Source organism: Hyla sarda, chromosome 1, assembly GCF_029499605.1.
Source record: "Hyla sarda isolate aHylSar1 chromosome 1, aHylSar1.hap1, whole genome shotgun sequence".
NCBI lineage: Eukaryota > Metazoa > Chordata > Amphibia > Anura > Hylidae > Hyla > Hyla sarda.
In genome coordinates, this window is record NC_079189.1 from 378,356,365 (window position 1) to 378,383,560 (window position 27,196).

Here is a 27,196-nt window from a genome sequence, read left to right on the forward strand (position 1 = left end):
GACACTTCGCTCTTGCTCAGAATTCTAACAATTTATACCATGCAAGAATGCCTCTGGAGGTAGCCATGGTTCTATATGACGTGCTTTAAAATAGATTGTTACCCAATGGTGCACAAAATTTTAAATGTATACATTAAAAAAATATATATATAAATTAAAAAAAAAAAGGATTTGCTGATTTTTTTTTTTTAAAGAGCCAGCAACCACTGAAAAGAGATTGGTGCCAATGCATGTCTTCGTTTGCATTCCAAAAAACCAAGAACCTAGCAAATAGTAATAACTCATGCACTAAAGTGGGGGGGGGGGAATTATATTATATATAAATAAAAAGAAGTTGTGGTTTCCCCCATGTAAAGCCTACAGCTTTAAACTTTTTGAATGACAAAACGCAGACAATGGCTAGTTTAAATGAGAATTCTTGTTTAGTCAAATAAAAAAAGGTTTTACTGCTCAATTGGCTACATCTACTGAATAAAAAAAAAACCTTCCAACTTTAATTATATTGATAAAAACTGAGAGCACAGCTGGTCATCTCAATACACTAACACAGGTGACTAATTTCAGTTACAACATACCAATGTAAAAGTGATAAAACAGCAGTGTGTACAGCCGGGCACATTGTTACAGTGAACACAAACCCCCAATTCTAAACAGACAATGCAGGTAAAGAAAACAGGTATTGGAATTAGGACATTTAGAGAAAATAAAAAAATAATCCAGAGCAAAAACTAAAAACCCAGATGTATCAGCTGCTCAGATATTAACAGTTATCCCAGTAAGTTTTGCACAGAAATGCTTATGTGTTGCTTCATTCTCCATCTAATAACTGATTAAAAAAAAAAAAAAAAACACAAACACTAAATCTTTAACATAAAGCAGATATATTCATTCAGCTCTACTACGGTAATTCTGTACAATTTTCTTGGAGGTGGGGTATTCTCCGATGTTTATGGATTCTTAGCGCTGCTGGTTATTAACAAATGCATCCGTTGATCCATATCTTGGTTTATAATCCAAAAGCAACGAAAGAGGGGAGGGGAAGAAAGCATTCCAGGTTTTTCCATTGGAGCTGTTCTAAACAAAATATTTTGGAATCCACTTATTCCTGAAAAAGAAATTCATATTTTGTTCCTGATATATAACATATTAAAACATAGATGGCTGAACCCAAGCGGGACATAAAAACTTAAGAGAAACTATGGTGAAATTACTGAGATGAACTTCCAATTAAGGAGGTAAACTTTGAGGTATTACATTACACTGCGGTGCTCAGATAGTCGGACTTGTAAGATCAGATAGTCAGACTTGTAAGATCAACCACTATCAATATCTTTGCAAGGTTTAAGCAGATCCTGATATCCAAGCTTTATAAACTGAATAAATAAAACTAGCTGCATTATATTCATAAAGGAAGTGATTGTGTAATGTCATCACTTCCACTATGTATCATGCATATTATCCAAAGATGAAAGATGTAACAGTGCAGTGGAAAAAAAAAATGCTACTTGCACTTGTCAAAGAACAAACCCAGTTTAATTTTTTTTCAAATCCAAATGGGGAGATCTTAAGCATTTTGGATTGTGAACAAACATAAGTCCAGAAAACAAATCTATATTTAAAAAAAAAAAATAATAATTTGCAGCACACAATTACTGCAAGACACCCATTAAGATTTGAAAAACATTTGATAAACACAACATGGAACGTTGATTCCTTAAAACTTTTTATTGTGAGAATAGAATAGTAAAACAAGCTCAAGTGCAAAGAACTAAATTTCATCACTGCTCACTGTACACCTTCCTCTTCATCATTAATGTGGTCTGTTAAAGAGTCCTGCAAAAGAAAAAAAAAAAAAAATTTGTGTTTGTGCTATACTCAATAAAATATAAGATTTTCAATTAAACTTAGTGTTAAAGTTAGAAACTAAGGGAGAACAGTATAACCATTAGGAAAATAGCGTATAAATTGAAGGTGAAAGAAAGTATAAAAAAAAAAACAAACCCCCACAGTTCACTAAATTTATTCAAAAATAAAAAAAATAAAAATGTACAAAAAAAACAAACAAGTTTCCACTGCTCATGGTGAATAGTGATTACCATTCACTCTTCCTTAACACATATAATATTTAATAAACCATCCACAACTTCAGTAAAATCGCCAAGGTTGATAAACAAAAATGGCTTTCAAATACACCCCACTCATACTGCATCTGATCCCAGACTGCACTGCTATAAGTCACATTCAAAGACCTAGATCATTACAGATCAGACACCGATTACTTTCTACACCTTAAAATGTATTACACCTATGAAGCAGAGTAATGCTTTTATTATTTTTATCAGATGCGAAGATAAAGAAAAACAAAAAGATGCAGGATTCCTTCATTCTTCACTAGAAAAACTTGCCAGAATACTGCTTCACACTATAAAAAAAGAGAATCTTACATTAGAACCCTTGAGCATGTGCCTCTCAATGTTTAGAAGTCAAAACCCATAAGCATAATCTTCAGAATACTGCTTCACACTATAAAAAAAAGAAAATCTGGCATTAGAACCTGTAAGCGCATAAACCTTTCAATAAGATGTTAGCAACCCAAAAAAGGCTAGCACGCAAGTTAATAACAGCATGATTAATATGCAAGTTAGTGATAATGAGAAACCATAACCAGAACATGCTATAGTATTGTAAGCCAATTAAAGCCAAACTCAAAAAGTAGTGGTTAGTAAATAGAAAGGTGTGAAACGCTGCATTATAGCATCCAATCAAAACGACTGTAAGTTGTCCTGTAGAGGCATGGTCTGTGCCATATGGCAGACCGTGATTTGTTGTCAATGCTGTTATCTAAAAACAACAAAATCACTAGTCTTCCACACAGAACTAAACCAACATCCACTGATTTCTTCTAATATATCTACAGGCACATTAATATAAATGTTCATTTTACAAATCTTTTGCAGTCGTTTCACGACAGAAAGTGGAGCTGTTAATCTCATGAAGCAGAATTAGTTTTGAAAGCATCTTTATTTTTAGTACTATAAAAAGGATAGAGGTAAAAAAAAGCCAGAAAATCTGAAAAGAGGGAAAAAAGGAGTTAAAAAAATAAAAAATAAAGTACATAGCCTCCAGACACCTTTCAGTTACAAGTTTAGTCTTAGATTCATGCATAATAAAGAGCCAACAACTTGCCTGTTCTGAAGCAAATATTGTGCATTCTGTATCTGGTCTTGGGTGCCTATAATTGTGATGATTCGGTCATCTGACCCTTCTAATGGTTCATCAATTTTGATAGATGCACCAGATTCATGGCGAATTTGTTTAATCCTTTGACCTCCCTTTCCAATGATAGAGCCTGCCAACTAAGAAACGTAGACACTTAATACAACATTCATAAACATTAACAAAAAAAAAAAAAAAAAAATGGCATTTTAAAGGGAAACTCCGGTGGAAACAAGTAGAAAACAAATATGTTTTCAAATCAACAGGTGCCTGAAAAGTTAAAGATTTATAAATTACTTCTCTTAAATCTTAAAATCCTTCCATAACTTTATAGCGGCTGTATAAAACACAGAAATTTGTGAATTTCTCTTTGTCTGACAACAGCGCTCTCTGCTGACACCCCTGTCCATGTCAGGAACTGTCCAGATTATAATCACAGACCCATAGAAAACCTCTCCTGCTCTGGACAGTTCCTGACACGGACAGAGGTGTCAGCAGAGAGCACTGTTAGACAGAAAAGAACTTCACAAATGTATCTGTAGTATATCTGGAGCATACAGCTGCTGATAAGTACTAGAAGGATTAAGATTTTTAAATAGAAGTGATTTACAAATCTGTTTAACTTTCTTGCACCTGTTGATTTGAGGGAAAAAAATAAATAAAATAAAATATTTCCCCATCAGAGTTCCCCTTTAAGTTATAACATTACAAATGTGTGTAATATTGAATGTACAATGTACTTACATCTTTTGGAATAGTTACTTGAGTGGTTATGACAGGACCACCTATATCCCCATAGGATCCTCGACCTAGAAACAATATAAAGAAAGTGTCACTAAAAAGGTACTGTAAGGTTTAAAAAAAACATAATATACCGTAAATAAGAGAATATATATATATATATATATATATATATATATATATATACACATATATATATATATATACACATACACACACTACATCTATCTATCTATCTATCTCTCTCTATATCTATATATCTATCTATATCTCTAGTATAAATTAAGAGCACTTACCATATCCTGAGCCACCCTGAGAAAAAAAGGAAAAAAAAAAAAGTCAGTTGCAGAATCAACTAGTTGTTAATAAATTGGTAAGTTATAACAGTAATCAAAGTCCTGACTTTACAGAATGTTATGCTTGCTCATATGAAATATGTAGGAAAACCAGAGGGAAAAAGACTGGCAACTGTTAGAAAGCCATGATGACAAAAAATAAAGTCTGCTTCTTACTAAACCACCCTGGAGGTATGTATTACTAATTTAGCATTATGGGGGGGGGAGATTAAAGATTAATCCAGTAAAAGTTTCATTGATTGTGAGCAACAGAATTGCAGACACTTACCATTCCATCATAATGGTCAGGTCTCCCTCTCCTGTCACTAGAGATAAAAATACATAGTCTAAGTATGAGCCAAGTTTGTGTCAGGCAACAGAAGAAAAACCAAGGATAATTACATATTACATTAAGCTTTTAAAACTACGGCTTTTAAAGCCATCCAAAATTCTTACCCTCCTCTTGGTGGTGGGGGTGGTGGAAGTGGAAGATTGCGAGCTCTACTGCCACCTCTGCCTCCACGACCCGGAGGAGGTGGGAGTGGTCCTCGCCTTGGGCTCATATCATCATAATCTCTTCTTGACTGAGGCATTGGACGACCTCCAGGCCCTGGGGGCATTCGATCAAAACCACCTCTAGCATGCATAGGGAAACCCATAGGTCGCCCGCGTCTGTCATCAAACATCATTGTAAAGCCACCATAATCATATGTTTCATCGTAGAAGTTTGGGTCATAGGGCTGTGCTCTTCCTTTGATTGGAGACTGCAAAGAAAACAGTAAATGAGACAAAAACCACAGAAACCAAGGAAGATTATGAACACAAAATAAACTGTGCTCACCTCAGATATGAGGTCGAGGATTACTTTGATGCACTCAACCACTCTATCTGGTTTTCCACCAATAAGCACAACACGATCTGTTGAATGGGGACAACACTCCTGGAATAGTTTAATTGTAGTCTGTGTGTTCTGGAAAGGGGGCAGTCAACAGGAATCAGTTTAGTAACATGAGGAGAATATGCAAAGTTAAACTTTCTTAGCATAAACCCGAAATTTTCATATACACAAAAGGGATCAACAGGAAAATCTAACCACATTTTACACTGTAATTTTACTAAAATAAATATCAGAACACAGAAGCACACCCGGCTGCATACCTCTCGAAGTTCCTTGATCTTTGTACCTTTGACACCAATGATGCCTCCTGCCAGCGACTGATGGATTAAGAGTCTTAACTCACAGTCAAAGTCGTTTCCCTTATAGTGCTGGTACTGAAAAGAAGGGTTAGTCTTAATAAAATGTTCATAATCAAGAATTAAAAGGAATAATAAAAACACACATACCTCTTCTAACGTGGGAATGATTTTCTTCAGGATTTCACCAATTGTTTCAATGTCTGCACTGATACTTAATATACTGCATGATACACACACACGACATAAAAAACAAATGTTACTAAAGCTTACACATAATAGGATGTTAATATGTATATAACTTCTACTTAAAGATTACACATGCATGTGTATTTTTTTGCATTTTTAATTTTTTCCTTCAGTTGAATGTGACTGGGCAGTAAACGTTTAGATGCTGGTGAGGGAAAGGGATTCTGGAAGGATTTAGATAAAGCGGGCAAAGAGGCACAGAACTGGAAACAAGTGAATGATCACATTCCCCGTCACCACTATTTCAGGACACCCTCACTATCTGAATGAAACTGGCGCACTACAGGGAGAGTTGAAAATGCAATTGGTGGATACTGTATGAATGAAACAACTTCAGAAACTGGAAATATGAGATTTCAAGAGAAGAAAATTAAAATGACAATAAGCAACAGAAACGTGAAGTGAAAGTGATTAAGAGTTAGCACCTAAACAGGAAAGGAATAGGAGACAATGACACAAGCAATGCTGCAGGAATCAGGTGGGCTATGAAGACAAACCACTCAAAATAAATGTACAGTGTGGAAATATGCAAATCTTGAAGCGATGTCTGCTTCCCTTTTATATGAAAATTAGTGAGTCCAAAGACTAAACTTATGTAGAGAAGAAGAGGAAATAAATAAAATAAAAAAATTCAATGGGAAAACAAGACAGAAAATAACACTATGTAGGGGAAACTAATCATATTAAAAAGGCAGGTTATAATACATTTCTCTTTCTAATCAGGCAGTGAGGCATAAACTGTTGGGACATACCGCTCGGGGCCACTGCTGTCTGGGACTGAAACACTGGCATTGTACTGCATTGGTCATTGGCGTTCGTGGATGTTGGCATTGGGCATGGGCATTCAATCGGAAGATGTCAGGAAAAATGCCCGTTGGGCAACGAGCACGTTTTTGGGCATAGCCAACCAGGGTTTTCACATGGGCGTTCAGGGGTAGATGGGCCATCATGATGGGCAACGCAGGGGTAAGACGATCCAGTACATGGGCAACGGAGATATGTGGCCAAAAAAAACAAGGAGAGGGAAAAGGGGGGGAAAAGCAATACATTTTAATTTAATACAAACTAGACTCAATTTTCAGTTAAAGTAATGGTATTAAGGCATACTGAAATAACACTTTGGAACTAAAACTATGGCAGGTAATCAAATTATACAACTAGCAGGCTGGCTCGTGGGTATAGACACATTCCCTCATATAGAAGTTTAATATGAAGGATCTGAGCAGATTAAAAATAGCTCTTAAACCGAGAGCAAAAGGCACTAAGTAAAAAATATACAAATGAAAGCATTCCACTTTGAATTTCTCTTAAAAGAAAAAGGCATATTATGATCTGGGTAGGGACAAAGAAAAAAAAACACACGCATGCCGAAGATTGTATACATCATCTAGTGCCATGTAAACTTGATGTAAGCGTCAGAGTAACACCGGTTAAGAAGTATTCGTGTCTAATCACGAGTCAACCCACTACAACATAGTACTATTGTTACTGAGCATTTCTGCTATTGAACATTATGTTATCTATCTATAAAGAAATATTCACGATAACCTATTCTAAGCACACAGCAAGCAAATCACTACTACAAACTAGAAGATGTAGTTACAGAAAGGTTTATAGGTAAGTGTTCCCAAAAACTAGTGTTCCCATAAAATCCCTTTACAAGACTGAAGTGGAACTGTCTGGATAGTGAAGATACTCTAAGACTACTATAAAGCAAAGTCTGCAGGGGAAACTTGCATGGAAACACTTACGTCTGTCCGAAGTGCTTTAATATTTTTTCCTCCTTTACCAATAACTGCACCAGCGTTCTGGGGAAAAATAAAATAAACATACACATCACATTAGTTACTGCAACAAAAAGCCCCTGTGTTGCTAGAAAAGAGGAACGGAACATCAAAGCCGAATGATTATATTCAGCTATATACAGTTATGTAAACGTACTTTGCTCTGGAGCAGAATGCGCAATTCAACCATCATATCTGTGTTTCGGGATCTTTTGAAAGCCTGTTCGTCCTCCATGTCTTCTGCTGGACGTTTTCCTGTGGAAAGTCAACGGTATTAAGTCAGTATTCAATGCAGATGTTTATCTAGCACATAGGAAGCAAGCAGTTACACCACTTGGCGCCATCTCACCGTTGGTCTCTGTGTTAGTGAATTCAACCTCTTCCTGCTCTGTCTCCATCTTCATTAAATGAACTTAAAAGGTGGTGGCAGCTATCTGTGTAGAGACAACAAGGAAAGAAGCAGATGGTCATTGATGTGCTCTTGGTGACCGACATGCTGATGGAGGAAACAAGCCTATGAGAGAACAAAACCAGATCAAGGTTATAAAACAGAAGACATAGGGGCGGGACGCTGCCAGGACTCCTCTGCAGCTGACTGACCTATGAGAACCGGCCTGGAGACAACCAGTCATTAGCAATGCTGATGGCCAATCACAATAGCGTGGGGGCAGGGGCTTACAGTAAGACTATACATGAGTTGCTAACATCTGTATGAAAACATCTGTAGACATGAGGAGGGGAAATAATGTCCATCAATAACACTAAGTTTGATCTTCAGCCTAAAGTGGCTGATAACAGGGAACACTACATTACATCCAGCTGCCGTGACGCTGGCTGCAGTGCGTTCTATGGGATCATTACTAGATCTCCTGTGCCTGATCATACGGCTGCACACGACACACGATCCGCGCAGTGTGCACAGAGGACAAAAGGCTGGGGCAGACGACACCCGGCTCCTTCCTTTGTCTGCTCTCTGGGAGGCTACAGGACACCGGCCACAGCAGCCCCGCCCCTCAGCCGCAAGCTTCCGCCACCAGCCATTTTGTGACTAAGACGACGGAGACAGACAGCATGGCGGCTGCGAATAATACAAAGCCCGCCTAATGCTCTGGCCGGTCCCCGTTTTAGTGAGAAAAAAACCGATGCCCTGGAGCCGAATGTAACACCACATCCGGCTCCTCGGTCATACCGTAAGGCGCGCGCCCCACCCCCTTCGGGCGGAATAGGCTTTCCGAAGCGCCAGCTCAGTCCGCCGTAACTAGACGATTATAGCGGCGGTACCGGAGGCTAAGCTGGTATTGAGGGAGGGGCAGAGTATACCCGCTAACGGCCACACCGCTCCCCATGACGTCATCAGGCCTCCTCACACAATAGAATAGCCCTCACGGGGAGTCCGTGTCTATCTGCTCACCGGGCTTCGTATATCACATCCACTACTAAGTACTTACCGCCTCCCGTCAAGCTGTACACGCCACGACCCTCACCGCCCGAGTGACGCACACACTTATAACCCGTCTAAGCCCTTACGACCCTGACCAGGTGGTACTCAGGGACCTTAGTGTGTAAAGGGTGCACGATAGAGCCTTTCTTTTCGCGGGCTTACCTCGCTCCTCTGCCGCTCCCGAGCTCCCTCCACTAGCGCGGCCGAAGCACAAGACGAAACCACACAGGATGCAACCTAGAGAACTGAGAAGTGAAGGGCTCGCTTCTCTAGCTCTCATTGGATACTCACCGAGAGGGCAGATCCGATTGGCTGTGGAAGAAGCCAATCAATCGTAACCCCGCCCACCGCTTAAAATGGGGCACTGGCCTATGCAAACTAAGCTTGGTTGAAACGAAATCCTGGCAAGATGAAGAAAATGAAAGCGGCGCCTGGTGCGTGGAGCACGTACACACGCGGGCGGTTATGAGCTTTGCTGAGGTGTGAATTGTAACAAAAGACATTGCGGCCAAAGAAATACAATAATGGCTGAGCAGGGGCCTAGTGCTGATTTATACATAATAGAGTAGTGCATGAACAATACAGAATAGGGTTCCATATGTTCTCGGCACTGTCCAGTAATCCCGGTTGCCAAGACAATGGAACGGGGGGAGGGGAGACATCTCGCGATAGGCGGCGAGTTCCTGCGCAGCCCGCGGCCCGTTGCTCCAATCATGTGAGCTGCTTGCGTGCTTGGCGCCTCGTGTGAGCGGCGTGTATGTATAGATGAGGCTGGCTGTACACTGATGGTGAGAGGACGGGACTGATAGGAGGTGAGAGGTGGAACAAGAGTCCGGCCTGGTCACTAGTCACACTGTGTAGGTAGGGGAGCGATAACGCAGCAGTGTAATAAAGCAAGGACAGTCCCAACCGATGGAGGGCTCAGCTCCTGCCCATATGCACATGGTGATCCACAGAAATGAGTACATGGTAAAACATAGCTAATCATACAAGGATATTAAGGAATAGAAAAAACAGCACCTCACCTGTCTCTGGTTGTATGTGGTATTGCAACTTGTCTCCATTCACTGCAATGGAACTGAGCTGTAATTCCACACACAACCTGATATGATTGATGTAGGGTACAAAGTGATGCAACTTCATGCTGTGAGTTGTAGTAGCCTAGTAATATAGTTCATAAGGTCGAAAAAAGACCAGAGTCCATCAAGTTCAACCTATAACCCTAATGAGTCCATACTGATTTGATATAGATCTAGAAGCCATAACCTGTAATGTTCTCCAAAAATGCATCCAGACCCCTTTTAATTTAGTTTTTTACAGAGTTCCCCTTAATCCCCTCCTCTGGCAGAGAGTTCCATGGTCTCACTGCTCTTACAGTAAAGAACCCCCGTCTGCTGGTGTAGAAACCTTCTTTCCTCTAGACATAGAGGATGCCCCCTTGTTATTGATACAGTCCTGGGTATAAATAGATCATGCAAGAGATCTCTGTACTGTCCCCTAATATATTTATACATAGTAATTAGGTCTCCCCTAAGGCTGCATTCACATCTGGTTTTTGCAATACAGGTCTCATATCCGTTTCTGTACAAAAAACGTATGTCTCCAAACCGGACCGAAACGTATGCAACCGTATATGCCTCCACGTTTTTAAACTGTATACGGTTTGAAAACGGATGTCTGTTTGCATACGTTTTAATATATTTTCATTTTAAAAAAACGGATACGGTTTTATTTTTTTCAACATTTTAAATAAAGTTCTTTTTTTATTGAATTTCCCCAAAAATTAAAAAGAAAAACAGTATTGTGCAAACTGGATGTAGCCATACGCACATACGGTTCCCATAGAACTCCATTTTAAAATAACCGTATACAGGTTGGATACGGTTTTTCAACCAGACTTCAAACCGTAGTAGACTACGGTTTTGTGTGCGGAAAAAAAACACATACAACCGTAAATGAAGCGAAACGTACGCAACCGGATGCTACGGTTGTCAGACGGTTGTCAATGTAATGTCTATGCATGCGGTTTGGAATACGGTTCAATATGTTTTTTTTGCTGAAACCGGATATGGCAACCTTATTGCAAAAACGAGATGTGAATGCAGCCTAAGCCTTCTTTTTTCTAAACTAAATAACCCTAATTCTGATAATCTTTCTGGGTACTATAGTCCTCCCATTCCCCGTATTACCCTGGTTGCCTGTCTTTGAACCCTCTCCAGCTCCACTATATCTTTCTTATACACTGGTGCCCAGTACTGTACACAGTATTCTATGTGTGGTCTGACTAGTGATTTGTACAGCGGTAGAATTATTTCCTTGTCGTGGGCATCTATGCCCCTATTGATGCACCCCATGATTTTATTTGCCTTGGCAGCAGCTGCCCGACACTACAGCTAAATTTACTGTTAACTAAGACTCCCAAGTCCTTTTCCACGTCAGTCGTCCCAAGTGTGCTCCCATTTAATACATAATTACAGCCCGGATTTTTCCTCCCCATGTGCATTACCTTACGTTTATCAGTGTTGAACCTCATCTGCCACTTCACAGCCCAAACCTCCAACCTATCCAGATCCATTTGTAACCGTGCACTGTCCTCTATAGTGTTTACCGCTTTACAGAGTTTAGTATCATCTGCAAAGATTGCTACTTTACTATTCAACCCCTCTACAAGGTCATTAATGAATATATTAAATAAAACAGGACCCAAGACTGACCCCTGTGGTACCCCACTAGTAACAATCACTCAATCAGAATAAGTACCATTAACCCCTTAAAGGGGTACTCCGCTGCCCTGCTTTGGAAGCGCCGCTCCCCAGCGTCCGGAAGTTCATTGTTCCGAACGCTGCGTGCGGGCTTCAGTGTTCAGGGCCGCCCCTCGTGACGTCATGCCCGCCCCCTCAACAAAAGTCTATGGGAAGGGGGCCATTGCACCCCCTTCCCATAGACTTTCGTTGAAGGTGCGGGCATGACGTCACGAGGGGCGGCCCTGAACGCAGGGTTTGGAACAATAAACTTCCGGACGCTGGGGAGCGGAGCTTCCAAAGCAGGGCAGCGGAGTACGCCTTTAAGGACGCAGGGTTTCTCTGTTTTTGCACTTTAATTTTTTTCCTCCTTACCTTTAAAAAAAAAATCATAACCCTTTCAATTTTGCACCTAAAAATCCATATTATGGCTTATTTTTTGCGCCACCAATTCTACTTTGTAATGAAATCAGTAATTTTACCCAAAAATCTACGTCGAACCAAAAAACAAAATCGTGCGACAAAATTTAAGAAAAAACACCATTTTGTAACTCTTGGGGCTTCCGTTTCTACTCAGTCCAATTTTCGGTAAAAACGACACCTTATCTTTTTTCTGTAGGTCCATATGATTAAAAGGATACCCTACTTATATAGGTTTGATTTTGTCGGACTTCTACTGAGTTGATCAAACTTTGCCTTCCTAAAGTTCATTGTTTTTGTGGCCCCTCGAGAGATTCCCTTATTGAAGAACAAGTTACAATGTATTATATTATGACCACTGTTTCCTAGATGTCCTTCTACTTGCACATTAGTTAGTCTGTCAGGTCTGTTGGTTAATATTATGCCCAGTAGGGCACCCCCTCTGGTCAGGCCCTGCACCATTTGGGACAGATAATTGTCTTTAGCTATATGGAAAATATGTATATAATAGATATTATATGACCAGTCCTCAAATAATAGTAAAGAGAAGGAGATGGAGAGAAATAGAAGAAGATAAAAGGGAGGGGAAAAGATAGCAAAAATAAGCTACCGTATATCCCGGCGTATAAGACGACTTTTTAACCCCGAATTTTCTTCTGAAAAGTCGGGGGTCGTCTTAAACGCCGGGTATTGAGGTCCGAGATAGGAAAACTTCTGATTATCTGCCCAGGCCAGCTCCCGTGTGTGGCTGCAGTTGGGGGCTGGCCAGAGCAAGTAAAAACTAATACTGTATAGCTGCTCTGGCCAGCCCCTGCCTGCAGCCACACACGGGAGCCGGCCCAGGCAGATAATCATAGGTATTCCTATGCCGGACATCCCTGTGTCCCGAAAAATCTTTGCGGGACATAAGAATGTCCGCCGGTCACTTACCATTCCCCAGCGGCGCGTGTCCTCCTGCGATCCTCCTCCGGTCCTCCTGCGGTCTGGTCCTCCGTCTCTATGGTTGTACGCACGGGACGTCAGTGACGTCACGTGCCTACAACCATAGAGGCGGAGGAGCGCAGGACCAGGAGGACCGCAGGAGGACGCGTGCCAACCGGGGCCTGGTGAGTGACCGGCCGTGCTATCTTAAGTGATCCGGTCACCGCTCCCCGGTCCCTGCACCTACTGCTATGGTCCATAGGCCATAGCAGTAGATGGTGACCCGGGCCGGAGGAGCGGTGATCGGAACCCTGTGGGGGCAGACCAGTACAGACATACAGCCTGCAACCATACACTGTATATGGCTGGAGCTGTATGTCTGTTGGGGGGAGCTGCCAATCTAATGTGGGGGGAACTGCTTACCTAATGTGGGGGGAGCTGCCTACAAATGTGGGGGGAGCTGCCTACTATTGTGGGGGAAATGCTGACCTAATGTGGGGGAAATGCTGACCTAATGTGGGGGAATTGCTTAGAAATGTGGGGGGAGTTGCCTACTATTGTGGGGGGAGCTGCTGACCTAATGTGGGGGGAGCTGCCTACAAATGTTGGGGAGCTGCTACTAATGTGGGGTAACTGCTGACCTAATGTAGGGTAACTCCCGACCTATTGTGGGGGAGCTGCCTACTATTGTGGGGGAACTGCCAACCTAATGTGGGGTAGCTAGCAATCTATTGTGGGGGAACTGCCAACTTAATGTGGGGGAACTGCCAACTTAATGTGGGGGGAACTATACTGCCTACCTAATGTGGGGGGAACTATACTGCCTACCTAATGTGGGGGGAACTACAAGGTACCGTACATCGCGGTAGGAGGGGTAGTCTTATATGACGAGTATATCCCAAACTCTATATTTTAACTGTAAAAGTTGGGGCTCGTCTTATACGCCAAGTCATCTTATACGCCGGCATATACGGTAACTCAATATAGTAAATGTAGACAGTAGAATTATAGAAAATCTGAATCAAGGTTAGGAATAATATGAACAATGCTTAGAAGTATTAATAAATATCACACCTCACATCTGGGCAGGGCAGATATAAAAAAAAACTATGAATACAACAACCACCTAAAAGATAAGTATATAAAGATGGCCTGAAAATGTCCGTATTTATAGAAATAAATTGTGAATGTCCGTATATAAGAAAGTTCAATGATATGATATCACAGTAAATTGCAGTGTGATAAGTTCAGGGAGCGGTAGTTTACAATATTCTTGGTATATTCGATAGTACCTGTAAGGCGGGATATAGTTAACTTACTGACAATATGCGGCTGGTATTCTCGAGAGTGGCAGTCTCAGAGTGAGGGCAGGTATCGGCGCTGGCACGGAGTGGCATCCGGCCTCCGTACAGGTTAGCAGTCTCGGTGAGGTAGATGATCCCGGCAATGTGCAGGGGATGTAGCAAGGTGATAGGTAAACCGCAGTCCCTGGCGTCCTCGTGTTTAGGAGGAAAGAGGATCGCACACGCGATCAGCAGTGGTCCGATAAATGGGGTACTGCAGCGCTGCCCAGACAAAAAAAAAAAAGGCTATAAAAGTCATATAAAGGTAGTTGTTATAAATAGTTGGTTAAAATACAAGGCTATATTCTCGTTTCAAGATGGCTGTCTCATTCCTCAGTAGCCATAAAATGTGTCCTTAGTAGCAATAAACTACACATTTTATGGCTACTGAGGAATGAGACAGCCGTCTTGAAACACGTATAGCCTTGTATTTTAACCAACTATTTATAACAACCACCTTTATATGACTTTTATAGCCATTTTATTTTTGTCTGGGCAGCCATTTTATCGGACCACTGCTGATCGCGCGCGCGATCCTCTTTCCTCCTAAACACGAGGACGCCAGGGATTGCGGTTTACCGATCACCTTGATACATCTACCTCAATTGGCAGGATGCTTTCCATGCCAGCCTGCACATTGCCGGGATCATCTACCTCACCGAGACTGCTAACCTGTACGGAGGCCGGACACCACTCCGTGCCAGCGCCGATACCTGCCCTCACTCTGAGACTGCCACTCTCGAGAATACCAGCTGCATATTGTCAGTAAGTGAACTATATCCCGCCTAACAGGTACTATCGAATATACCAAGAATATTGTAAACTACCGCTCCCTGAACTTGTCACACTGCAATTTACCGTGATATCATATCATTGAACTTTCTTATATATGGACATTCACAATTTTTTTCTATATATACACGGACATTTTCACGCCATCTTTATACAGTTACCCCTCGACCTATGATGGCCCCGACATACGATAATTTCAATGCGATGGCCTCTCAGAGGCCATCGCATGCTGAAGGCAGCATCAACATATGATGCTTTTTTATGTCGGGGCCAGCGCTGACTGGTTCAGCTGCCGCCGGATAGCCGTTTACGGTGCCCCGTGAGCTTCGGTCATGGTCACTTACCTATCCTCGGGACTCCGGCACGTCCTCTTCGGGATCCTCTGCATTGTCAGCGCTTTCCATCGTCGTCATCCCGTCGCTGCGCACGCCATCCCGTCATCAAAAAGGAGCGGTGTGCGTAGCGGATGCCGGGGAAGCAGAGGCCTTACCGGAGCGGCGGGGACAGGTGAGTACAACTTCCTCTAACAGTGGTCCGGGCATGCTGTCCGGGCATGCTGGGTGTTGTAGTTTTGCAACATATGGAGGTCCGCAGGTTGTAGACCACTGTCCTATACTTTACATTGCACGGATCCCTCTACATACAATGGTTTCAACAAACGATGGTCCGTATGTTGAGGGACCACTGTATACTTATCTTTTAGGTGGTTGTTGTATTCATATATTCATATGTTTTTATATGCTAACATCTGGTGCAAGGGCCCTGCCCAGATGTGAGGTGTGATATTTATTAATACTATTAACCCCTTAAGGACCAAGCCCATTTTAACCTTAACCCCTTAAGGACCAAGCCCATTTTGACCTTAAGGACCAGAGTGTTTTTTGAACATCTGACCACCATTAATAACTCTGGAATGCTTTTATCTATCATTCTGATTCCGAGACTGTTTTTTCGTGACATATTCTACTTTAACATAGTGGTAAAATTTTGTGGTAACTTGCATCCTTTCTTGGTGAAAAATCCCAAAATTTCATGAAAAAATTGAAAAATTTGAAGCTCTCTGCTTGTAAGGAAAATGCATATTCCAAATTTTTTTATTTTATTCACATATACAATATGTCCACTTTATGTTTGCATCATAAAGTTGATGAGTTTTTACTTTTGGAAGACACCAGAGGGCTTCAAAGTTCAGCAGCAATTTTCCAATTTTTCACAAAATTTTCAAACTCACTATTTTTCAGGGACCAGTTCAGTTTTGAAGGAATAGCAGCAAAGTGAAGGAGAAGATTCAAAATCTTCATTTTTTACACTCGCATGTTCTTGTAGACCCAATTTTAGAATTTTTGCAAGGGGTAAAAGGAGAAAATTTTTACTTGTATTTGTAGCCCAATTTCTCTCGAGTAAGCACATACCTCATATGTCTATGTAAAGTGTTCGGCGGGAGCAGTAGAGGGCTCAGAAGGGAAGGAGCGACAAGGGAATTTTGGAGAGAACATTTTTCTGAAATGGTTTTTGGGGGGCATGTCACCTTTAGGATGCCCCTAGGGTGTCAAAACAGCAAAAAAAAAAAAAAAAACACATGGCATACCATTTTGGAAACTAGACCCCTCGGTGTTTCATGACTTTTGCAAATGTAAAAAAAAAAAAAATCTTTTACCTAAAATGCTTGTTTTCCCAAAAATTTTACATTTTTAAAAAGGGTAATAGCAGAAAATACCCCCCAAAACTTGAAGCCCAATTTCTCCTGATTCAGAAAACACCCCATATGGGGGTGAAAAGTTCTCTGTTGGCGCACTACAGGTCTCAGAAGTGGAGGAGTCACAATTGGCTTTTTGGAAGCAAATTTTGCTTTGGGGGCATGCCGCATTTAGGAAGCCCCTATGGTGCCAGGACAGCAAAAAAAAAAAAAAACCACATGGCATTACATTTTGGAAACTAGACCCCTTGGGGAATGTAACAGTGTTACAGTGAGTACTTACACCTGCACTATATTGATAGTGTTACCCCAAATGTTTCATTTTACATTGGGTAATACGGCAAAAGGCCCCCAAAATTTGTAGAACAATTTTGTCTGAGAAAAAAAATACCCCATATGTGGATGTAAATTGCTCTGTGGACGCACTGCAATGCTCAGAATAGAAGGAGTGAAAATTTTGTTGAAATTGAAGTCGGGGGTCATGTGTATTTATAAAGCCCCCAACAGCAAAAAAAAAAAAAAAACACATGTCACACCATTTTAGAAACTACACCCCTCAATGAACGTAACAAGGGGTACAGTGGGAAATAATACCTCACAGGTTTTTTGAAAAGTTAGATTTTTTTACACTAAAATGCTGGGGTTACCCAATTTTTAACATTTTCACAAGGGGTAATATGAGGAATTGGGTTACAAATTTTGGAGGGCTTTTTCCCCTGACTATGAAAATACATCCACATCTGGGGTAACGTGCTGGGCGGGCGCACAACAAGGCTCAGAAGTCATAGAGGTCACTTTGTATTTGTGGCCTATGGCATATCAGTAGCTGACTGTTACATACATTCCGAGGAAAATACAAAAATGAAACACCCACATGTGACACCATTACAGAAAGTACCCACCCTGATGAATGGGTATAGGGGTAAAGAGGACATTTTGAACGCACAGGTGTTTCCTAAATTTATTTTCCAGGAATGGATGAAGGGTAGCTTTTGAAAATTGCAATTTTCAACCTATGCTCTGCTTCATTTTTCTGGGAACAACTAACATGTGACTCCGGATTGTCGCCTGGAAATACGACAGAGCTCAGCGAGAACTCTTCGCATTTGAGGCGGATGTTTGTTACGGACCTAACAGTTACATGCATTCAGAGGAAAATACAAGAAATGAACATCCATATGTGAGATTATTACAAACAGTACACCCCCTAGGGAAGGTGTATAGGGTGAAGTGGAGATTTGGAACAGAGGGTGTTCCCTTCATTTATTTTCCAGGAATGGATGAAGTGTACTATGGGGGGAAAGAAAATTGCAATTTTAGTACTGATATGCCAATTATTTTCCCAGAATGATGACCCAGAGTACAGCCAAAAGTAAAAATGATGCCCGCCCCAAACCCTATACTCTGAATCATCATTCTGGGAAGGGGATGTGTGGGGCCGTCCCTATTCTGTTACCTCAAATGCGCAACCTGCTCAGGTGGGGAGAGAGCATTGCACATTTGAGGCAACTGCAAACCTCCAATGCTGTTGACTCTGTGTCCCATGACCCATTTTTTAGGGGGGGAAAAAAGATATTGGGGTATTGGGAAAAAGTTTTTTGGTTTTTTTTTGGGGGGGGAGGGTGTTTTGGTTTAAAATTTGGAAGTCAATGTACCCTGGACTGGTATATTGGAGCCGAATTCTGGGGAATGAAAATTAGGGCAAAGGATGGAAAATTTAGTACTCCATGGAAGTGTGATACTCCCTGAAGCAGCCTATGCAGAAGCCCGGATTATCTGGGCAAGTGTCGCATTGAGTGGTGGTGTCACACCTGGAAAGTGTTGGCCGGGGACGATCTGGGGACCTGAAGTTCCAGAGGTGCTCTGACCCGCTCTTTGGCGGTCACCATAGATGAGGGCCTTTAGAACTTCCTCTTGGAACTCCAGGTATGTCCCTGTGTTGCCAGCGTACTAGTACAGTACAAAAGAGTTGTACATGGCAACCTGTACCATGTAGACCGCAAATTTTTTGTACCATACCTTTGTTTTCCGCATGGCATTATATGGCTTAAGTACTTGATCAGAAAGATCAACTCCCCCCATATACCGATTGTAGTCCACAATAAAATCGGGCTTGAGGACCGGTCCCACGGTACCTCGCACAGGGACAGGGGTGCTGCCATTCCCATGAATTGGACATCCCTCTTGTCCTTATACCGGACCAACAACAGTTTCTCATGGGAAAAGGCACGGGACTCACCCTGGGGGATAGGAGTCTGCAGGGGATAGGGGGATAGGACTTTGATTCTTCCCGACTGTCCCACAAGCGACCGTGGATCTGGCGGCGAGGCATGTGAAGATAGGGATACTAGTATAAAAGTTATTCACGTAAAGGTGGTGACCTTTATCCAGCAATGGGTGCAAAAGGCCCCAAATGATTTTCCCGCTAACACCCAGAGTGGGGGAACAATCTGGGGGTTCAATGCGGGAATCTCGTCCCTCATACACCATAAACTTGCAAGTGTACCCGGAGGTACTCTCGCAAAGTTTATACATCTTCACGCCATACCGCGCCCGCTTGGTAGGGATGTGTTGCCGGAAGCTGAGTTTCCCCTTAACCCCTTAAGGACCCATGACTTATGCATACGTCTCCGCACCCTTGGCTTTAAGGACCCATGACGTATGCATACGTCATGGCGTATTCCGGTCCCTGCCGCGCTCCAGGCAGAGATCGGAAGCGAATGCCTGCTGAAATGCTTCAGCAGGCATCCAGGGCAAACGCCGAGGGGGGCCATGTAGATAATCGCCCCTGCGATCTGCGCCGATACCGGGATGATCGGGTCTCTGGGACCCGACCGCCCGGTAATTTTGCATGATCCCGGTTGTCACAGACAGCCAGGACCATACTGAAGTATAGGAGCGAGGTGACAAGCCTGCCACCTCCTCCTATCCCCTGCGATCCGTCGGTTAGCTAACCAACCAATCGCAGGGGGGGGGCGGTTACTTCCTCCTGTCCTGCCCGGCCCCTGGAAGTCCGGAGAGGACGGGAGGAAGACCGGAGGGGGGGACGGGGGAGTGCTGGGGCCCGGCCCCGGTACTTACCTCGTCCCTGAAGACCCGGATCCCTGACGGCGGCGACAGGTGATTTCTTCTTCAGCCGCGGTCGGGCCCTTTACAGCAATGAACGTCGCCGTAAAGCGACATGCATTGCTGTATTGGGACCCTGTATACTACAACTCCCAGCATGCCTAGACAGCCCTTGGCGTCTGGGCATGCTGGGAGTTGCAGTTTTGCAACATCTGGAGGTCCGCAGTTTTGGGACCACTGTGCCCTTCCACATGTTGCAAAACTACACATCCTCAGCATGCCCTTACTGTCCAGGCATGCTGGGAGTTTTAGTACTGTAACATCTGGCCCTTCAGATGTTGCAGAACTACAACTCCCAGCATGCCTGGACAGTTTTGGCATACTGGGAGTTGTAGTTTTTCAACATCTGGAAGGGCACAGATTGGGAACCACTGTATTAGTGGTCTGCAAACTGTAGTCCTCCAGATGTTGCAAAACTACAACTCCAAGCATGCTGGGAGTTGTAGTTTGGCAACATCTGGCTCTAAAGATGTTGCCGAACTACTACTTCCAGCATGCCTGAGAATGTTTGGGAGTTGTGGTTTTGCAACAACTGGAGGCACACTGGTTGGGAAACATTGTCTGTTTCCTAACTCAGTGTTTCCCAACCCGTGTGCCTCCAGCTGTTGCAAAACTATAACTACCAGTATGCACTGATAGACTGTGCATGCTGGGAGTTGTAGTTTTGCAACAGCTGGAGATTCCCCCCCCCCCCCCCCCCCTTTGAATGTACAGGGTACATTCACATGGGCAGGTGCTTACAGTGAGTATCAGGCTGCAAGTTTGCGATGCAGCAAATTTTGCGCGGCAGCTCAAACTCGCAGCGGGAAACTCGCTGTAATCCCCCGCCCGTGTGACTGTACCCTAAAAACACTACACTAACACAAAATAAAATAAAAAGTAAAAAATACTAAATATACATATACACATACACCTACACAGCCCCCCTCCCCTCCCGAATAAAAATGAAAAACGTCTAGTATGCCACTGTTTTCAAAATGGAGCCTCCAGCTGTTGCAAAACAACAACTCCCAGTATTGCCGGACAGCCGTTGACCGTCCAAGCATTCTGGGAGTTTTGCAACAGCTGGAGGCACCCTGTTTGGGGATCACTGACGTAGAATACCCCTATGTCCACCCCTATGCAAATCCCTAATTCAGGCCTCAAATGCACATGGTGCTCTCACTTCGGAGCCCTGTCGTATTTCAAGGCAACAGTTTAGGGCCACATGTGGGGTATCTCCGTACTCGGGAGAAATTGCCTAACAAATTTTGGGGGGCTTTTTCTCCTTTCACCCCTTATGAAAAGGTGAAGTTGGGGTCTACACCAGCATGTTAGTGTAAAAAAATAAATTTTTTTACACTAACATGCTGGTGTTGCCCTATACTTTTCATTTTGACAAGAGGTAAAAGGGAAAAAAGCCCCCCAAAATTTGTAATGCAATTTCTCCCGACTACGGAGATACCCCATATGTGGGCGCAAAGTGCTCTGGGGGCACACAACAAGGCCCAGAAGGGAGAGTGCACCATGTACATTTGAGGTGATTTGCACAGGGGTGGCTGATTGTTACAGCGGTTTTGACAAACCCCCCCCCAAAAAAACCCACATGTGACCCTATTTCGGAAACTACACCCCTCACGGAATGTAATGAGGGGTGCAGTAAGAATTTACACCCCACAGGTGTCTGACAGATCTTTAAAACAGTGGACTGTGCAAATTAAAAATGTTGTACAGCCCACTATTCCAAAGATCTGACAGACACCAGTGGGGGGTAAATGCTCACTGTACCCCTTGTTACGTTCCTCAAGGGGTCTAGTTTCCAAAATGGTATGCCATGTGGGGGTTATTTTGCTGTCCTGGCACCATAGGGGCTTCCTAAATGCGACTGGCAAAAGTTGTGAAACCCCTGTGGGGTATTAAGGCTCACTTTATTCCTTGTCACGTTCCTCAAGGGGTCTAGTTTCCAAAATGGTAGGCCATGTGGGTATTTTTTGCTGTCCTGGCACCATAGGGGCTTCCTAAATGCGACATGCCCCTGAGCAAAATTTGCTCTCAAATAGCCAAATATGACTCCTTCTCTTCTGAGCATTGTAGTTCAGCATTTGTAGTGCACTTCAGGTCAACTTATGGGGTACCTCCATACTCAGAAGAGATGGGGTTACAAATTTTGGGAGGTATTTTCTGCTATTAACCCTTGCAAAAATTTGAATTTTGGGGGGAAGCACACATTTTAGCGAAATTTTTTTTACATATGCAAAAGTCGTGAAACACCTGTGGGGTATTAAGGCTCACTTTATTCCTTGTTACGTTCCTCAAGAGGTCTAGTTTCCAAAATAGTATGCCATGTGTTTTTTTTTTTTTTGCTGTTCTGGCACCATAGGGGCTTTCTAAATGCAACATGCCCCCCAAAAACCATTTCAGAAAAACGTACTCTCCAAAATCCCCTTGTCGCTTCTGAGCCCTCTACTGCGCCCGCCGAACACTTTACATAGACATATGAGATATGTGCTTACAAAAGAGAAATTGGGCTACAAATAAGTATACATTTTCCCCTTTTACCCCTTGTAAAAATTCAAAAATTGGGTCTACATGCGAGTGTAGAAAATGAAGATCGTGAATTTTCTCCTTCACTTTGCTGCTATTCCTGTGAAACACCAAAATGGTTAAAACGCTGACTGAATGTCATTTTGAATAATTTGGGGGGTGCAGTTTTTATAATGGGGTCATTTGTGGGGTATTTCTAAGATGAAGACCCTTCAAATCCACTTCAAACCTGAACTGGTCCCTGAAAAATTGTGATTTTGGAAATTTTGTGAAAAATTGGAAAATTGCTGCTGAACTTTGAAGCCCTCTGGTGTCTTCCAAAAGTAAAAACACGTTGATTTTATGATGCAAACATAAAGTGGACAAATTGTATATGTGAATAAAAAAAAAAATTTTTTTTGGAATATCCATTTTCCTTACAAGCAGAGAGCTTCAAAGTTAGAAAAATGCAAAATATTCAAATTTTTCATCAAATTTTGGGATTTTTCACCAAGAAAGGATGCAAGTTACCACAAATTTTTACCACTATGTTAAAGTAGAATATGTCACGAAAAAACAATCTCGGTATCAGAATGATAATTAAATGCATTCCAAAGTTATTAATGTTTAAAATGACAGTGGTCAGATGTGCAAAAAATGGCCGGGTCCTAAGGTGTAAAATGGCTGGGTCCTTAAGGGGTTAAAGCTGATGAGAGACTCATCAATAGCGACCTCCCTTCCAGGGACATAGGCCTCCCAAAATCTGGCCCCGAAGTGATTGATGACCGGGTTCATGGGATCAGTTCGGGGGGGACATGCCGCATTATCAGCATAATGCAAACATCTCCGAATGACCTCGAACCGGGGACGTGCCATGGCCATATTGTAGAGCGGGGTCTGGTAAAAGATGTCCCCACTCCAATGTTGCCTGACACTGGGTTTTTTAACTAGACCCATATGCAGCGCAAGGCCCCAAAAGGTCCTCATTTCGGCTGCATCGACTGGAGTCCAGCGGCCGGGTCTAGCTAAAAGTGAGCCCGGGTTAGCGGCGACGAAGTGTTGGGCATACAGATTCGTCTGTGTAACCATTAGATTAACAAAGTCGTAACTGAAAAAATGACTGAAAAAATCCTTTTCAGTGAACCCGGCGATGTTAATCTTGATTCCTGAGTCGCCAACAAACTCAGGAATCACGGGCTCGTGGTCCGCTGGCTCAGCCCAGACAAGTTTTCCGATACGAGGCACCAGTGACCTTGGCAGGGGGGCTTCACTAGTATGAGCGCCAGGGGGACTCATACTAGCATGGGGCACAGGATCAAGGACAGAGGAGGTTTGCGGCACCGCACGGCGGCGTCTCCGCCGCCTTGGTGGCTCATCATCAGAACTAGATGAGGAGGAGGATGATGAAATAAGGAAGGTGGGGTCTTCATCGTCCTCTGAGCCGCTCTCGGTGTCGGAGGCAATTATGACATATGCCTCCTCCGCCGAAAATGCTCGGCGGGCCATTTCCCTGCTCTAATGGGGATACGGATGTATGTGTGTGTGTGTGTGCATGTGTGTGGGGGGGGAAACTTTATTGGTGTATGTGCTGTGTGTGATGTGGTGCGATACTACCTTCCTATCCCGCCCTAACCCTCCCTAACCTAACTAAACTAATCCGCCCTAACAGAACAAAAATAAAAAGGGGACTTTTTTTTTTTTAAGGGACTTCTAGCGCAAAAAAGCCCTGCGCCAAAAAAAAGCTTTTATCTAATCAGTGGTGTGCGCACTGATTAGCGCTTGTGGCGGCAGGGGGCGCAGAAGTCAGTGGGGGTCCGGCCACTCAGCCCAGAACAGTGGCTTGTACACAGACCCCCACACAAAAAAAACAGAAAAATAAAATAAAAAACTGCTTAACCCCGAAAAAATGCACCCACCTGAACCCCCCAAAAAAACGCTCATCAGTGATAAATCACTGACATTGGTGGGGCAGGCTGCACACACAGGTACGGTCCATCCACACAGTACACGCCTGCTACTGGTGGCACGGACCGCCTATGGGTGCAAAAAAAATACACGTTAACCGAAAAAAGTGCCTTTACCACAAAAAAAAAACGCTGATCAGTACTACGGGATTGATCAGCAGTGGGTGGGCTTTAACAAACGGTGGCGAACCGCTCTTTTATAACTAAGAGGGTCCGCACACACGCTTAGGAAAAAAAATTTTTGAAAATCTTTTTTTTTTTTTTTTAACCCTAACCTGTCCCTACCTAAATCTAAAGTTATCCCTGGGGATTTCTGTGCCAAGGGGCCACAGAAAGGGGGCAAGGGGCACTTTTTTTTACAGTGAGGTGATGGTGGGCAGCACGGGGCTCCGTCCTGCTCGCCAGATCTCTGTGAAATGGCGGGCAGAACGGAGCAACATGCTCCTAGCCCCCACCATCCCCTCCCATTGCACTGTGATTGATGTGGCCACTTTGGCCACCCAATCACAACTGTACTGAGGGGGGGTGACCACAATGCCAGCCCCCAGTACAGCACGGATGGTGATTGGTGGTATATATTACACCACCAGTCACTATCTATATCCGGGTTACAGGGTCACACGTGACCCTGATGACGCGGAACAGCTGCAGAACGCCGGTATATACTTAACGGCGTCCTGCAGCGATCGCCGGTATAGGAGCTCCTTCAGACCTCCTTCGGCACACTGCCAGGATGTCTGCTGACATCCGGCTCCGATCCCCGCCCGGCGAGCGGCGGGGAAGGGAAACGCAGCACATCGCTCGTCTGAATTGATAAGCGATGTGCTGCGATCGCCGACATGGGGGGGTCATGATGACCCCCCTGGGCGATATGCCGAGATGCCTGCTGAACGATTACAGCAGGCATCCGGCTCCGGTCCCCAACCGGCTAGCGGTGGGGAACGGATTTCCCACGGGCGTATGGATACGCCCAATGTCATTAAGGACTCGGAATGCAGGGCGTATCCATACACCCTGTGTCCTGAAGAGGTTAAGGCCCAGGCCAATTTTATTTTTGCATTTTCGTTTTTTCCTCCTCGCCTTCAAAAATCCATAACTCTTTTATATTTCCATCTACAGACCCATATAAGGGCTTGTTTTTTTGCGTGACCAATTGTACTTTGTAATGAAACGGCGAACCCCAAAAAATATTTTTTTTTACGGAAGAAATTTTAATGAAAACCACAATTTTGCACATTTTGGAGGGTTTTGTTTTCACACTGTACACTTTACGGTAAAAATGACATATGTTCTTTATTCCGTGGGTCAATACGATTAAAATGATACCCATGGCTAGATACTTTTATATTTATGTACCGCTTAAAAAAATCTAAAACTTTCTGTACAAAATCGGTAATCTAAAATCGCCCTATTTTGACCACCTATAACTTTAAAATGTTTCCGTATATAGAGCGGTATGAGGGCTCATTTTTTTGCGCCGTCATCTGTACTTTTTATCGATACCACATTTGCATATATAAAACTTTTAGATCATTTTTACATTTTTTTTTATAAAAAGCGACAACAAAAGCAGCATTTTTTTTATTTTTATTTTTTTTTACGTTTACGCCATTCACCGTACAGGATCATTAACATTATATATTATTAGTTCGGACATTTACGCACGCGGCAATACCAAATATGTTTATTAAAAAAAAATTACGTTTTTTGGGGGTAAAATGGTAAAAACGGCCAATTTAAATTTTTATTGGGGGAGAGGATTTTTCACTTTGTTTTTTACTTTTTATTTTTACATTTTTCAACTTTTTTTAAAACTCTTTTTATGTCCCCATCGGGGACTATCTATAGCAATCATTTGATTGCTAATACTGTTCAGTGCTATGTATAGGACACAACACTGATCAGTATTATCGGTGATCTTCTGCTCTGGTCTGCTCGATCTCAGACCCCGGGAGACGTCCGGAGCCAGGTGAGGGGACTTCTGGCCGCGATGCTGGATGATCGGATCGCCGCGGCAGCGCTTCGGGCGATCCGATCATCCATTTAAAGTACCGCACTGCCGCAGATGCCGTAATCTGTTTTGATCACGGCATCTGAGGGGTTAATGGCGGACATCCACGCGATTGTGTATGTCGTCCATTACGGACGGGTCCCCGGCTGCTAGTAGCCTGAACCTGCCGTGTATGACGCAAGCACCGTTACGCTGCTTGCGGTCATACACAGGACGTAAATGTACATCCTGGTGCGCGAAGTACCGCCAAACCAGGACTTACATTTACGTCCGTGGTCGTTAAGGGGTTAAACATTGTTCTATTATTCCTAACCTTGATTCAGGTTTTCTATAATTCTACTGTCTACATTTACTATATTGAGTAAGCTTATTTTTGCTATCTTTTTCCCTTCCTTTTTTCTTCTATTTCTCTCCATCTCTCCTCTTCTCTTTACTATCCTTTGAGGGCTGGTCATATAATATCTATTATATACATATTTTCCATGTTACAAGGTCTTTCTGGGATTTACACCAATCCAGTTAACCTCAGTAACCTTACGTGAGTGAGCTACACATACCCCCATAGATTTCTGTCTTTAGCTATGGTCAGAAATCTGTTTCCTTTATGAGATTCACAGGTCTCAGTCTCCCAGTTTATATCAGGATAGTTAAAGTCCCCCATTATTATCACCTCATTCTGATTTGCTGCCTTGTTTATTTGCCTCAGTTATTGATCTTTTC

General features: G+C 43.0%; 2 protein-coding genes across 16 annotated transcripts in view; one reads left to right on the forward strand and one right to left on the reverse strand.

Annotated features, from left to right (window-relative positions):
• Nucleotides 1-27,196, forward strand: part of RMI1 (RecQ mediated genome instability 1) — a 155,881-nt gene that overhangs the window by 106,726 nt on the left and 21,959 nt on the right. The window contains exon 2 of one of the 10 annotated variants that reach the window (XM_056524061.1): nucleotides 4,399-4,484. The exons of 1 other annotated variant lie outside the window; for it this stretch is intronic. In XM_056524061.1, the coding sequence (XP_056380036.1) occupies nucleotides 4,439-4,484 (46 nt within the window). In that variant the 5' untranslated portion in view covers nucleotides 4,399-4,438. Of the gene's footprint in view, nucleotides 1-4,279; nucleotides 4,485-9,308; nucleotides 9,441-9,602; nucleotides 9,930-27,196 lie in introns of those variants that run through there. 8 more of the 10 variants (XM_056524070.1, XM_056524103.1, XM_056524115.1 and 5 more) reach the window with 8 other exon arrangements.
• HNRNPK (heterogeneous nuclear ribonucleoprotein K) lies at nucleotides 401-9,391 on the reverse strand. 6 transcript variants are annotated; one of them, XM_056524211.1, is made up of 15 exons: nucleotides 9,123-9,260; nucleotides 7,869-7,953; nucleotides 7,677-7,774; nucleotides 7,487-7,543; nucleotides 6,488-6,531; nucleotides 5,637-5,709; nucleotides 5,451-5,564; nucleotides 5,134-5,262; nucleotides 4,749-5,056; nucleotides 4,582-4,618; nucleotides 4,254-4,269; nucleotides 3,961-4,025; nucleotides 3,187-3,356; nucleotides 2,445-2,523; nucleotides 401-1,105 (listed from the first exon to the last, which is right to left on the reverse strand). In XM_056524211.1, the coding sequence occupies exons 2-14, from the start codon at nucleotides 7,921-7,923 to the stop codon at nucleotides 2,484-2,486; spliced, it is 1,206 nt and encodes a 401-aa protein (XP_056380186.1). In that variant the 5' UTR covers nucleotides 7,924-7,953; nucleotides 9,123-9,260; the 3' UTR covers nucleotides 401-1,105; nucleotides 2,445-2,483. The 6 variants fall into 6 exon arrangements, with proteins under 6 accessions (XP_056380186.1, XP_056380177.1, XP_056380139.1 ...); XM_056524202.1 differs by having other exon boundaries at nucleotides 5,451-5,709; nucleotides 9,252-9,391; XM_056524164.1 differs by having other exon boundaries at nucleotides 5,451-5,709.

Excerpts from the sequence above, each read along its gene's own strand:
- HNRNPK (XM_056524202.1), bottom strand. The coding sequence starts at position 7,923 with ATGAAGATGGAGACAGAGCAGGAAGAGGTTGAATTCACTAACACAGAG. Across the intron at positions 5,263-5,450 it reads AGATCAAGGAACTTCGAGAG|AACACACAGACTACAATTAA; the intron begins GTATGCAGCCGG and ends CCCCCTTTCCAG. Across the intron at positions 4,619-4,748 it reads CCCCCACCACCAAGAGGAGG|TGACAGGAGAGGGAGACCTG; the intron begins GTAAGAATTTTG and ends TTTTATCTCTAG.